The sequence below is a fragment of the Somniosus microcephalus genome, chromosome 6 (genome assembly GCF_052327205.1).
Source record: "Somniosus microcephalus isolate GS21.2 chromosome 6, FLI_Smic_1.0, whole genome shotgun sequence".
Taxonomy (NCBI): Eukaryota; Metazoa; Chordata; class Chondrichthyes; order Squaliformes; family Somniosidae; genus Somniosus; species Somniosus microcephalus.
In genome coordinates, this window is record NC_140992.1 from 68,722,491 (window position 1) to 68,736,979 (window position 14,489).

Genomic DNA, 14,489 nt, shown 5'->3' on the forward strand with positions numbered 1-14,489 from the left:
TGTTGACAGTAGGCTCCCGAGGTATGGAAAGCGGTCCACGTTGTCCAAGGCCTTGTCATGGATTTTGATAATTGGGGGGCAGTACTGTGTGGCGGGGGCAGGTTGGTAGAGGACCTTTGTCTTATGGATGTTTAGTGAAGGGCCCATGCTCTTGTACGCTTCAGTGAAGGTGTTGACGATGGTTTGGAGTTCGACCTCAGAGTGAGCGCAGACACAAGCATCGTCTGCATACTGTAATTCGACGACAGAGGATGGGCGACCTTGGATCTGGACTGGAGGCGACGGAGGTTGAACAGTTTCCCATTTGTTCTGTAAATTAGCTCCACTCCAGTGGGGAGCTTACTGAGGGTGAGATGGAGCATTGCAGCAAGGAAGATCGAGAAGAGCGTTGGTGCGATGACACAGCCTTGTTTGACCCCGGTTCGTACGTGAATTGGGTCTGTGGTGGAACCGTTGGTCAGGATCACGGCTTGCATGTCGTCGTGAAGCAGGCGGAGGATGGTGACAAACATTTGAGGGCAGCCGAATTTGAGGAGGACACTCCATAATCCCTCATGGTTGACAGTGTTGAAGGCCTTTTTGAGATCAAAGAAGGCCATGTACAGCGGTTGGTGCTGTTCCCTGCATTTCTCTTGTAATTGACGTGCGGTGAAGATCATGTCCATTGTGCCCCTTAGTGGGCGGAATCCGCATTGCGACTCTGGGAGGGGCTCTTCGGCCATTGGGAGAAGGCGATTGAGGAGGATTCTTGTGATGACTTTCCCTGTGGCAGACAGCAGGGAAACTCCTAATTACCACAACCACCGTCTGCCCCACCTGTGGCAGAGACTGTAGGTCCCGCATTGGACTCATCAGTCACCTGAGAACTCATTTTTAATGTGGAAGTAAGTCATCCTCGGTTCCGAGGAACTGCCTAAGAAGAAGAAGAAGAATTGCATGGAACTGCTCCCACATTTACTAAAATAGGTAGTTGTAACCCAACAGCACATCAGTGACAATGCCGCCAGTTTTGTGAATATTGCCTTGATTGCTCTGTGTACTGTAATAGATGGAGCATGAACTGCAGATCTACCATTGGCTGTATTCCTCTAGCGTAAAAGTGCTTTAAAGATATTTTTGCTGTTGAGGCTTCAAGCATCTTCTAGTTCTCATGCTGGTCTTCCAATCTTTTCACGTGTTTCTAATTCAGCCACCTCCATCTTAAATCTATTTCTGTTTAGCATACACAAGCTGCCTTCTCTCAACTTTCCATCCATCCCCTATTTTTTCATATATCTGAACATGTATATCCCATACTTTTCCATTTCAGCCTCTTCTTACTCTCTAAATTCCTCATTGTTCAAACTCATTCATTCCCTAAATGTATAAGCTTTCTTGATTTGTCTGTTTTCTGACTTTGTCTTCCTGGAAGTTCTGTTCAACTTCCATTTTAAAATTCCTTATCTTTTGTTGTCAGTGTTTTTAGCTGCATCCTTGGTGCTGGTATTCATTGGAGAAAAACAACTACAGAGAATTTTTGATTTTGATAACTCAATAATTAATTATTTTATATTATCACTTATTGCAAAATAAATTGTCAACTGATATTAGCTATAAACTTTGCATACACTCCACCCAATATATTTGCTGCTTTTCCCAGTTTCATAAAACTTCTGTCCTCATTATGATTTTCTCTGGCTCCACTATGTTATACCATGCACTAAATGGATCCTTTGAATTTAGATGTTCTAAAATTCTACTTCTCTGAACCTGATTTTGTTTTTCTTCCAATTTGCTCCCTTTCTCTCATGATGGCACATGATTCCATCAGCTTGCCAAGTAGCTATTGTTCATATTTGAGCTCTGACACGGGGGGTAATTTAACTTTGTATGGTAGTGCAAAATGGGCGATATCGGTTCAGCCGCTGGTTATACATCGCTCCCGATTTTCAGTCCCATTGACTTCAATGGAAATAAAAATAGGGAGAGATGCATAATGGGGCCTATCCTCATAACTAACACATATGAAAAGCTTTTCCAACTAAAATAATGTTGTTTTGGTCCATATCTGGAACTGTAGCTGGCCTGGATTGTACAGGCTGTAACATGGTTGAAAGGTTCTGATGATGTCCTGAATTACAAGAAAATGAAGCTGGAGTAGTTTACTAAACCATTTGAATTCGGAGATTACATTACAGCTTTGCAAAACACTTTCCAAGTCAGCTGTTATGTTTTATTTATGGATCTGATATTTTGCCGTTGTGTTTTGTTACTGCTGCCATATTATGCCATTCCTTCACAGCTGTCACAATTGTTTTAGCATAAACATTCACAGTTGGGCAGCATCACTTGACAGGAGGAAAAGGTGAGACAAGAGTTACTTTTCTGCCTCTCGACCTATACATAATTAGGATAAATCAGCTGACCACAGAAAATTGGGTGCAAACAGTTCACTTCACTGTGGGTCAGTGTAACATCCACTTTAAACCATTCGCATGCGAACTGCACCCCACAGAAAATCTAGGCTAAGATACTTTAAAATCAAGAAAAGGCAAAATCATAAAATTAATTTTACACTGTGTAATCACCAACGCCCATCTATTGTTATCCACTTGAATCCTTGATCTGTAAGCCATGGTGCCTTTTTTTAAATCTTGTTTTACATTTAAGGTTTTATGCTGATACAAAAATCTCTCCCAATTCTCCTTGAAAGGCTCTGTAGACCTAACATTCATTCATGTGGCAATTATCTAAGAATTTATGTGAGAAGCTGCTTGTGAGCTAATAAGTAATCGCTTCTTTTCTTACTGCAGGTCAGCATTTCAATTTCAAATACTTTTATTTGCTGCCCTCAGTTTTTTAATGGATCTAACCTCATCCTGCATTCATTTCAGTGAAAATAATCTTCTTTTAGTCTATCCTTGTAAAGCACTAACTCCTGAGAGAATTTCTTACTCTTATCTGCACCTTTTCTGATTCAGCTTTTCAATGTTACTTTAAAGCTGGTAAGAGGAAAGGTTCCAGTGATTTACCTTCCTTGTGTTTAGGTTCCATTCTTTTGCTAATCAATGTTAGATTGTGCACAATCAGTCATTTTTCACTGCTGGGATGTTTCTAAAGACTGGTATCAATGGCCATCTCGAGATTTGGGTACCCCCTACAAGAACTGCTCACTACCACCTCCCCTACCTCAGCAGTAGTCAAACACTGAAGGGGAGGCATGTTATTCTAGGATGTCTGGGCATGCAATGCTAGATCATTCAGTAATTTATAGTTAAAGTGGTGCAATCTGCTGCATTTGCTTTTCAATTTATTTAATTTTCCCAATTGTATTCAAACAAGATTCACTTGCTTCCGTCATCACTCTTTTTAAGACGTGGATGGGCCAATCTCTGTAACCTTTTTCTCTATGTTATTTCCCTTTTGATATGTTTTTCTCTCTTTCCCTGGGGCTCAAGTTCCTGTTTTTGGGAATGTTAACAAAAAAAAGTATAAAGTGCTATTTTCTCCAATGAAGACAGGAAATGTCAGTACCCCCTCCCTGTTTCTCTGTTATTCTCCCCTCTCTCGTTGTTTCTCTCTCTCTCTTACTCTGCCTTTCCCTCTCTTACTCTGCCTTTCCCTCTAAGTTCACAAGACATTGAGATCTCCTGAAAAGATACATAAAAGTACATGGGCTAAAACAACAAAAGCTGTTAATGTACTGCACAATAAAAGGATGCAGAAATGCAGACACACGATGAAGGTGGTTCATAACAGAGGCTGACAAAGAAGACAATAGGGTGGAACTGTGGCACCTAAAAAATAACACAAAGGAGGATGGCCCTAATATCCCATACCCTGAGGGAGCACCGTAAATTCATTACCTGTCTCAGGAAAATCGTAAGTTCATTTTCAAAAGTTATATATCACAATTTACTTTATGCAGATCACAGACATTATACAAGTTTGATAACTTGATATGGATGTCAGTGTCACTTCACGGGTATTGGCCATTATTCTCTTGTATCTTTCCATAAAATGTTAAAAATAAATAGAATTTAAAGTATAATGTACAAGTAATTAAAATACTCCTTTTTAGATTAAGCTATAACGTCTCATTTTGTATCTTTGTAACTTCACAGGTGAGCCATCCAGATCCTAGCCAAGGCTGACTTCTGAAGAAGAACCCATTGACCTATCAACAGAAGGAGAATGACAAGATGGAATCAGCTAGCTATTTTACCCCAAGCATTACAATGCCCAGGTGATGTTGGTATCTGATGTGCAGCAGCCAACATTCAAGAGGCATAATATGCCCGCGATAAATTGAAGTATAACCCCAGCTTCAGGATCCGTTGTGTGGTCACTTCTCAAAAGGCAGAGTTCATAAATCCACCTGAAATGTATAAAAGAAGACATTGTACCTAGAATACCTCAACCCACCAATCCACCCCACACCTACAATCAACAGAATACTGGAAGTGTTCTGAGGACTTAACACACAGAAAATACTAAGAAGCTATACATTCTTCTTCAAGTTGCACAATGATAGAACTCTGTATACATCATTGTATACAAGTAACTGGGAACAGTTAATTGAGCAGATTGACTAGAGCCAATCTGCTTGACAACACTAGTCAACTGCTATTCTATCTTCTTCCCACAGTCCATGAAAGCTGGTCTAGAACCTCTTGGACAGTCTGGATGGATTGTGCAGAATTCTTGTGTCATTTCAGTCCGCTGTTAACTTCGTGGTGATTCCTTCCAGTGAATCTGATTCACTGAGTTTGATCTCAGTTAGTATGTAGTTTGGTAATGGCTAACTACAAATTAACATTTTTAGCTGCATTAACAAGTCATACTTTTAATTATTAATGACCTGTTAAAAATGTATTTCACTGGATCTAGTCTACCTTTCAACCAGCCTGGTAACTAGTTACCAATTACAATTGAAGAAAAAATGCAGAAGTCGTGCTCTGAGATGGTTCTATGTTCAGCACTTCCAGTTTCTGTAGCGTGGAGTACTTTTATCATCTGGTTACTGATTGCCTTAATATGCATTAGAAAGTAACTTACTTTGTGCCGATTATTCATATGACTAACTATGCTATAGTAGGTAGTTTTATATCTTGTTTACATGCAATTCCTAAAAAGAAAAAAAACCTATAGTAAGTGACTCTCATCAGAGACTTATTTAAAGCAGCAATGCATCTCTTAAAGCAAGGTTGCATTGCCTTTTGCCTTATTTTGATGTGGAGTGGTGGAGGAAAAAACTGCTTCAAGATGAGGTTTTCTGAAGCCTCGCTTGAGGACCTGCTTCAAGAAGTCAGGGTGAGGAGCGAAGTTTTCTTTCTTTCCAGTGGGAGGAGGATCCCAAAACAGCAGGTTCCTAGGCATGGAGAGACATTTCAGAAATTGTCAGCTCCAGGGTCAGCACTCACCCCCAGGACCTGGATGCAGTGGAGGAAGCGCTTCAATGACCTCACAAGATTAGCAAGGGTGAGTACTGCTCTTAATTTCTCCATCTCTCTTAACAACACTTAGTAACAGTCCTCTCCTCCTCTCCCATCACTCTCAACAAGTCACTCCCTTCAATCACATCCTTCACCACCCAGCACAATGAAATACTATACCACCTCTCAATCTCATTCCAAGCACACACTCAACTCGTCCTCACTCCTTTCACAGCGGCTACTAGCCGTATTCTCTTCTCACTTGCTGGTCTTTGCAGAATCACCAATTTCTCTCATGACTCCATCCTCACTTCACACTCCTCTTACGTGCTTTCCAATCAACGCTTCCCCATCCTGATTCCATCTTGCTTTTTGTCCCTCTCAACATGTACACAACAAGGAGAAGCCCTACACATCTGCACTCTCCTTTGTAGGAAGCTCACTAATTCTCGCACTCCCTCTCTGCAGGACAGGACAGTGCACAACACAAGGGAGAAGAGTAAGATCAGGAGGAAGGACCAGGCAACATTATCAACCTCTCCAAGCTGGAGCAGCAAGCACTGGAAATCAGTGGCCCCCTCCAGAGATGTTAGAATAGGAGATTTCAAGCCCGGGGTCTTCTCTGAACAGGGCCTATGATTATTACTTGCACCCCTTCACGAACCTCAGAAAAGCTCACAATCATGCAGCTTAACTACATCAAGCTGCATTGCGATCTTGTCATCTGCTACTGCCCGGCCTCTCAGTGCCATGCTAACTCTTGTCTCTTTTCTCTTTCCTCTAGGTCCTTCTCAAAGGACACAACCTGCAGAAGAAGACACCTCAGAGGTGGAGAATCCATCTGAGGAGGCACCATCATGCACTGCATTACTCCCAAGCGACAGCACTGAGATTGGCTGGGTTAGTGAGTGAGTTGGTGGGGTTTTGCATGTGGTGAAACACTCAGCAGTAGCAAGCAGCAGCAGGGACTCGTGGTAGGGATAGCCCAGGAGACAGCTCGCCAGAGGGCGAGGTCCTCTCCCAGCTCTGCTAAGGAGGACAGAGATGCTGACTTCAGAGGCCCAACTCTGAGAAGAGTTTGCTTCACGCAAGCATTTATATCAGGTATTGGAGGACTTGCCAAGGAGTTTCACCACCATAACTGAAAGTATGGAGGAGTCTACTTCCAGGATGTGTGGTGTCATCTCTCAGGGCATCACCACTCTGCAGTCTACCCTGGAGAGTGGGGTCACCTCCAAAGATGCTACAGCCAGGCCCTCGCAACAGAAGTCAATGTTCACAGCCTTTGCAGCTCAAACGGCTGCCATGCAGACTCTGAGCTCAAACCTGTGCATTGTCTTGGAGAGGCAGACCTTGCAGAAATAGACATCCACCTTGGAGAGATTGGTGGAGCAAATAGATAGGGGGCTTCAAAGTATCAAGTCATCTTCTGCAGTCTGCTTTTCCGCAGATCAGTGGAAGTGATGAGCCCCAACCCCATGGGAGTGGCAGTGGTTTCCATCGGGTGGTGCAGTTAAAATCAGGGCCTATGAGTCAACAGGAAGACAGTTGGTAAGCCACTCCATCTGCTGCAAGGACACTTGCAATCAATCTGCACCATAGGGTTTGCACTGTTGGTGACAGGTAAGGTTACCCATGCAATCAACTTTTTTGGCTCTGCCTTCTTCCAGTCCAGCATAGACATCGTCCGCATTAACAACAGAAGTGTGAGGCAGTGGTCAGTTGACCTTCAAATCCCACTCCTTGCCTTTCTCCAGAAAGCTCCCAGCATCAGGCTCAATATGGGCAAGGAACTTGTTGAAGCTACTCAAAGCAGGTTGATTCCAGAGGTTCCAGCAGGGTCAGCCCACCTCCAGTCAGTGAGCGCAGATCCCTTCGTCTCCATTTACCCTCCTGATCTTTACAGAAACCCAAAAATTCACCATGTGATGTCTCTCAGCAAGCATGCTATGCCATTTTCTATGTTTCAACATTGCACCATGCATACAACAAAGCACAAAATGTTGAAGCTGCAATCCTAAAAGAACAAAATATTCTTGTTTTTCTTGGCTTTATAATTATCATAAAGTAGATCAGTGCAAAACTGAAGCTACCCTTAAACTCAAGTTTCATGTGAACCTCCCACTGGACTAGTAGGGGATATAAAGGTTGATTCCATAATCCTGTGCACCCAGTGGGAAGCCGAGCTTGGAAGTAGCATGGGTCAGAGAGTCACAGCTACGTTGTTGTAACCCTTTCTCCAACAGTTGCGCTCCCTGCAAGTATGGCTGGTATTGCAGAATCGTCCAAATAGCACAATCTTCCAACTTGAGCACTAGAGAAGCGGAATGCATAACCACTATTAAAGTGTGTCAGGGCTTGGACACAGATCCACTTGTACTGAATTTGGATGATCAGCCATGATCTCATTAAATGGTGGAGCAGGCTCGAGGGGCCGAATGGCCTACTCCTGCTCCTATCTTCTATGTTTCTATGCCTTCGAGGAGCATTAATCTGCGAAAGAGCAGATACTTACTCCGAGACTGACAACGACCAAAGACAGTCCAACTGATTCACCTTGAAACCACCAAAGTTCACACCTGTCAATGAAGGAAAGAAAGACCGTGCAATTATATAGCATCTTATCATATCCGCAGGATATTCCCGAACACTTTACAATCAACACATTACTTTTAAATGAGATTACTGTTATTATATAGGCAAACATGGCAGCCCATAATAGCTGTCAGTACAGCAAATAATAAATGGCGATCTGCATGTGCAAGCAGGCAATTTTTACGCTTATATGGAATTTGTAAGACTAATTTATGTAGCTGATTCAATTTGATACAGCTCGACTCTACTGCTAACCTAAGTACACCGCTGCACAATTTGCTCATCTGACTTTCGAATTTACCATCGGACAAGTATACATCTGTACTACATAAATTAAGGCGTTCATTTCAGTAGGGAAGGACCTGTGATAAACTTGGTTAGGATGACATGCTTAGACTTCAGATTGGTTTAGCTTTGTCAGACCTAGATATTTTATTGGGTATGGACTACTGGTAATGCCCATCAGCAAACATTTAATATCCCATCTTCCAACATTAGCTGGGGAAGGAATGTAACTAGATGGACATCGTGTGATTGTTTTGGGTACTACATAGCAAAATAATCTCGGATTATTTCATACTCTTTAAAATATAATTCTGTAAATTGGCATGTCAGATTTATACATATTTCATACTCTTTAAAAGATTAAAGTCCCTTTCCCCAGGAAAATGTCATTAATAATTTAACTGCATTGTTATTTGACCAGTGCATTGGTCAGTCAGGAAAACAGTTAGGCCTAGAAATTCACTATGGCCCCGCCAGCTGGCTAACGGCCAAAAGTTAGCACTGTGCGCGGAGCCATGTGCGACCGTCAAATATTCACTTTTTGCGCCCCAAGTCGGAACCGGGCGCTATTCCAGGGTGTGCCCGCCCCCGCTTGGGGCACTGAAACTGAATTTCAGCGCTCTAAGTGCCGCTGCGCCACCCGGTGCGGCAGGCTGCGGTACTGCAGGCCTCCTCCTTCTCTTAAGGTGGAGATGCCTGCAACGGGGAGATCGCCACTGGATTGTGCCGGCAAATGAGCCCGGCACCACGGAGAAGTGCCGGGCTCGCGGAAAGCAGCCGGCAATGCCGCGGGGGGGGGGGGGTGGAGGAGGCCGGGGAAGGAGGTGCGGGCAGGCGGCCGCCGAAAAAGCGGCCGGCCGCACCTCCACCTTTATGCGCCCCACTAAGGCTGCAGTAAGGCCCTGGTCTCCGGATGTTAGTAGCGGCCGCCACGGAGGAGGCGGCGGCAACTGAATATGGGTGTCGGGCCGGCACCGGGGCGTAAACGGGGCACTGTGCACACCGATGACGTCATCGGTGCCGCCGCAGCGCTACCGGCTACCGCCGCCATTACCGCCGATCTCAATATCAGCGCAACCTCCTATACTGGCGCAGAAGCCCTCTTTAGGCGGTAACTGGGCGCAAAGCTTGCAGCACCTTACTGAATTTCTAGGCCTTAACCTTTACCTTGGAGGTAATAGGCTTGGTCATTTCAATTTAGTTCAGGGCCTTTTTCTAACATAACGTAGATTCTGGAAGAAACAAATACAATTCTCATTGTAATAAGTTGGGCAAGCTGCTGGTGCTTGTCACGCCTCCAGAGGCCCATTGTAAGGGCTTTAATTTCTCCGGCAGCGTCGCTAAGGTGTATACTGGGAGAAGAGTGGAAGGACAATGGGAGGGTTGCCGATCGTGGGCCGACAGCAGCTCTCAGGAGTGCTGTGGAGCCGAGAGGAACGCTCCTGCTCCTCCTGGTTCCACAAGTAAGCTTTTTTCCACATTTCTTCTGGTAGCGGCCTCAGTGACTGTTGTAAAATCCTGAGTGAAGCAGGCCCGAGCCTCCTGCACTCATAAACTCATTTAGTGCAGGGGTCCTGAAGCAGGCATCAGGTCCTGCATTTACATATGTAAGGGTCCTAACGCCTATTTCAGATGGTGCCACGGGTGCCTGTGCCGACATGACAGCAGCCGAACATCTGGTGCAGCCATTTCTCCCCAAAATTGGCACTTATTATGTCCATAAAACGGCGCAAAGAGGTCCAATTTCTACCGCAGTGAGTTTTGGTTCCCGGTCATCTGTTCCCTTAGGCATTTTTCAGTGAGCCATCTCCAGGTCATGGTTAACTCCCAGATTTGAGGGAGAGTTTAAATAAAAATCTTAAACTAGACCAATTGCATTTCAGATAAACCCAATTATTTTGGTTGTGTGTTAGAAATTTGGCAAACAGTGCCTCATAACGTATGAAAATATCTGTGATTGTCGATTTGTTGATGAGGGGTGATCTGCAGAATTTAAAAAAGTATCAATATGTGTTCTATTCAAGCCAAAAACAATAAGAACCTGATTTTTATATAGCACTCCTCACCTGTTTGAAGATGTCTTAAAATGCTTTTCAATAAAGAGGAATGAGTTTGGTGAACACCAAGGAAAGGTGATTAGTAATTAGTTGATTATTGTGAAAAAGATCCAGGGCACCTGAATAACTGGGAGAGGTATTGTCAAAAATGGTAAAATAAGTTTTGAATGTTACCATATCTAGTAAACAAATAGAAGTTGTGCACTCGTGACTGAAGGAAGGACATTCACATTAGGAAACCAGAATTTTTAGCGGTGGGAATATTGCTGGTTTTAGTGTTTCTGTTTAGTAGTATCTGTGCCATGTGTATTTGTAGAGAAGAGAGGTAAGATTTTCACTTGTGTTTCTGCATTAAGCATTCTGTCAAGTTGTATCATATCATACGCAAATGTATTCTCACAGTGGTATGTGATTTCCCTCTTTTGCAGGTTGATGAGAAGGAAGGGGAAGCTAATGAGCAGGAAGAAGAGGCCATAGCTGATGATACCAACCAGGAAGGAGAGAAAGAGGATGAAAATTATGAAGAAGACGAAGAAGAAGGAGAAGTCCCTGCTGCAAAGACAAATAGGCGGGCGGAAATGTGACTTTTTTATAATTGACTTTTTATTGTTTTTGTTTCATTGCCCGATTTGAGTTGATCTACAATCTTTTACAGATACTTTCACATAAATATATTTAAAATGGGGTTCTTTCAGGTTAATTTAAATTTGGACATATTTAAAGGTAATGTATTAAATCCCTTCAAAGACATCTGCTTTCTGATTATATATAATTTATAATAGGTTCAGTGTGAAAGGATAGTCCACAAAAGGTTCATAGTAAACTTTTTTTAAATGTTGGATCATATTAGTTTAAGGTGTTTTGTTACATGTGCTTCATATGAGAGTAATTATTTCAATGCAAAGCCAATTATAGCAAGCAATGCTTGAACATTTCTGACATTTCTGAAGTTCATCAGAACTTATTTTCTAACTTGAGTGATATTTATCATCATTATGATCAGAGGTTAATTTGTATACATAATAACTGATCAGGTATTAAGCACTGCTCTTATGCACTGCACACAGTGGGGTAGGTCATGACTTTGTGCAATAGTGTAAAATGGATGATAGCGAGGCGGCGGCCCATTTAACATCTTTCCTCATTTTTATTTCCATTGAAGTTAGTGGAAATAAAAATCGGGAAAGTTGTAAAATGGGCCACCGATTCACTATCACCTGTTCTACACTTTCACACAAACTCAAGATCTACCCCACTGTTCACAACCGCTTGTCAAAGTTAAATTGGAGCCTTTAATTTTGTTCTCAGCTTCAATACAAAATATGCTTCATAAAGTACTGTTCCTTATATTGTACAGTAGTTATTAATTTCTCCAATGTTAGCATATCTAATACCGTTACGTTATTGAGTGAGATTCTGATCAATGGATATTGAGCAAGGTTTTTCTATATAATAGGGAGATTCAATACAGAAAGGATCCATATGTGCTCAATGAATTACTGTTTCTATTTTTGTCTCTTTTTTCTGAAGGAAATTATGTTGTATTTAAAACTGTTTTAAAACTTATTGCATTGAAATGACAATCAAACAAGTGAGAAAGCCCATAAAGATATAAGTTGAAAAGCAATTATTAGTTTGGTTACTCTATAAATGTCCTCAACTTTCTTCTTGTTCCTGAGCAAGTAAATTGGTGCAATTTAAATAATCTTACATTTGTGCCCATGCAGGAGTTTGTAAGTTATGAGAATAAAAGTGTGTATAAAGAACCATGTAGCACCTAACCCATGAGGTGTACCAATTTGCAACACATGGTACGGTGCTGATATTTTAATAATTGTGATAGATTAAAATTTGAAGCTTTAAAATTAAATACATAAGTCACCATGACTCTTTTAATGTCAAGGTGACAGAAATTTCTATAAAGGCAAAAGGTTTGCTTTTTCTAAAGGGTTTTTATTCAACATTGTAAGATACTACTATGGTGCATATGAGTCAACTAATATTTGTTTGTGTCATTGAAGCAAAGGAATGCAGATTTTCTATATCAAACTTGAAAGTACAATTGCATTGTTACTTGGTATATAGAATTTACAGCACAGAAACAGGCCATTTGGCCCAACAGGTCCATGCTAGAATTTATGCTCCACACGCGCCTTCTCCCACCCTTCTTCATCTAACCCCATCAACATAGCCTTCTATTCCTTTCTCCCGCATGAGTTTATCTCGCTTCCCCTTAAATGCATCTATGCTATTCGCCTCAACTCCTCCCTGTGGTAGCGAGTTTCACATTCTAACCACTCTCTGGATAAAGAAGCTTCTCCTGAATTTCCTATTGGATTTATTAATGACCATCTTATATTTATGGCCCCTAGTACTGGTCTCCCCCATAAGTGGCAACATTTTGTCTCTCTTGACCCTATCAAACTCTTTCATAATCTTAAAGACCTCTATCAGGCCACCCGTCAGTCTTCTCATTTCTAGTGAAAGGAGCCCCTGCCTGTTCAATCTTTCCTGATAGATTTAACCTCTTAATTCTGGTATAATTCTAGTAAATCTTTTTTGCACCTGCTCCTGTGCATCTATATCCTTTTTATAATATGGAGACCAGAACTGTCCACTCTACTCCAAGTGTGGTCTAACCAAGTTTAACATAACTTCTCCGCTTTTCAAATTTACCCCTCTAGAAATGAACCCCTGTGCTTTGCTTTTTTATGGCCTTGCTAACCTGCATCGCTCCTTTTAGTGATGTGTGTATTTGTACCCCCAGATCCCTCTGCTCCTCTACCCCATTTACACACTTATTTTCCAAGGAGTATGTGGCCTTCTTATTCTTACTACCAAAATATACCACCTTACACTTATCTATATTGAATTCATTTGCCAATTACACGCCCATTCTGTGAGTTTATTACTGTCTTCCAGTATTTTTGTCACAGTCCTCTGAATTAACTACACGCCCCAATTTGGTGTCACCCACAAATTTTGAAATTGGAACTTCCGATTCCCGAATCCAAATCATTTATGTAAATGGTGATCAACAGTCGTCCCAGCGCTGATTCTTGTGAAACTCTACTTTCCACCTTTTGCCAGTCTGAGTAACGACCTTTAACCCCTGTTTCTGTTTTGTACCCAGTTTGCTATCCATTCTGCTACTTGTCCCCTGACGTCACATGTGCTGACCTTTATCATGAGTCTACTATGCAGTACCTTATCGAAGGCCTTTTAGAAATCCAAATATATTACATCTGCAGCATTGCCCTTATCTACCCTTTATGTTACTTCTTCAAAGAATTCAATAAGATTGATCAAGCATGACCTCTCCCTTTGGAAATCCATGCTGTCTACTCTATTATATTTTCAGTTTCTAGATGTTTTTCTATTACATCTTTGAGTAAGGATTCCATTATCTTTCCTACCAGCAACGTTAAGCTAATTGGTCTACAGTTCCTTGGACTTGTTCTATCTCCCTTTTTAAACAAACACTTTTTATGTCAAATCAATTTTGAATTAAAAAGTAACGAAATGTATTATAACCATTTCATTTGGAGTAACTAATTAGAACATATGTTTTTCAAGATGTTAATTTGCATTAAGGGCACAATAGGGCAGTTATTGTTCTGTTGTAATATGCAGGAATTTAACATTTCTGTCCTGTATTCAGATTTGGTAGGTTGGCCATGTTATTTTTACATTGCCAGAACACTTGTTTTAATAATAATCGTAGAACTAGCTTGACATTCTATGTGTTACTAAATAACGTGGATACTTTAGTTACCAAAGTGTATAATGCTGTAATAAGAAAAAATATGCAAACATTTCTAACCAAACTCAAGCATAGATGTCCATTCATGTATTGCTTTTTATGTTTTTTTTTGGGGGGGGGGGCTAGGGTTGATTATGCTAAGAGCTTTTCAGGATAGATTTTTGCCAGGATTTGTTGTCAGCAATATTCATGTAGCCAGGTACATGTGAGAGCTCCTGTTTACTGAACTTTATATCAGTGTAAAGTGTATATTATGTAAATACTAATGCTGATCAACAAAAATGGAGGTATATATAGTAAAATACTATGATTTCTAAAGAAAATTAAGTGATTATGTGAAATTATTGGTCATCATTAAACTGGGTGATTGTTCAA

The 14,489-nt window shown here is 41.5% G+C and overlaps 1 protein-coding gene across 4 annotated transcripts in view; it reads left to right on the plus strand.

Moving 5' to 3' along the window:
- The window catches only part of golim4a (golgi integral membrane protein 4a), a 141,976-nt gene extending 127,487 nt beyond the window's left edge, over nucleotides 1-14,489 (plus strand). For all 4 annotated transcript variants that reach the window (XM_085990366.1, XM_085990367.1, XM_085990368.1 and 1 more), the window contains one exon: nucleotides 10,780-14,489. In XM_085990366.1, the coding sequence (XP_085846492.1) occupies nucleotides 10,780-10,935 (156 nt within the window). In that variant the 3' untranslated portion in view covers nucleotides 10,936-14,489. The remainder of the gene's footprint in view (nucleotides 1-10,779) is intronic.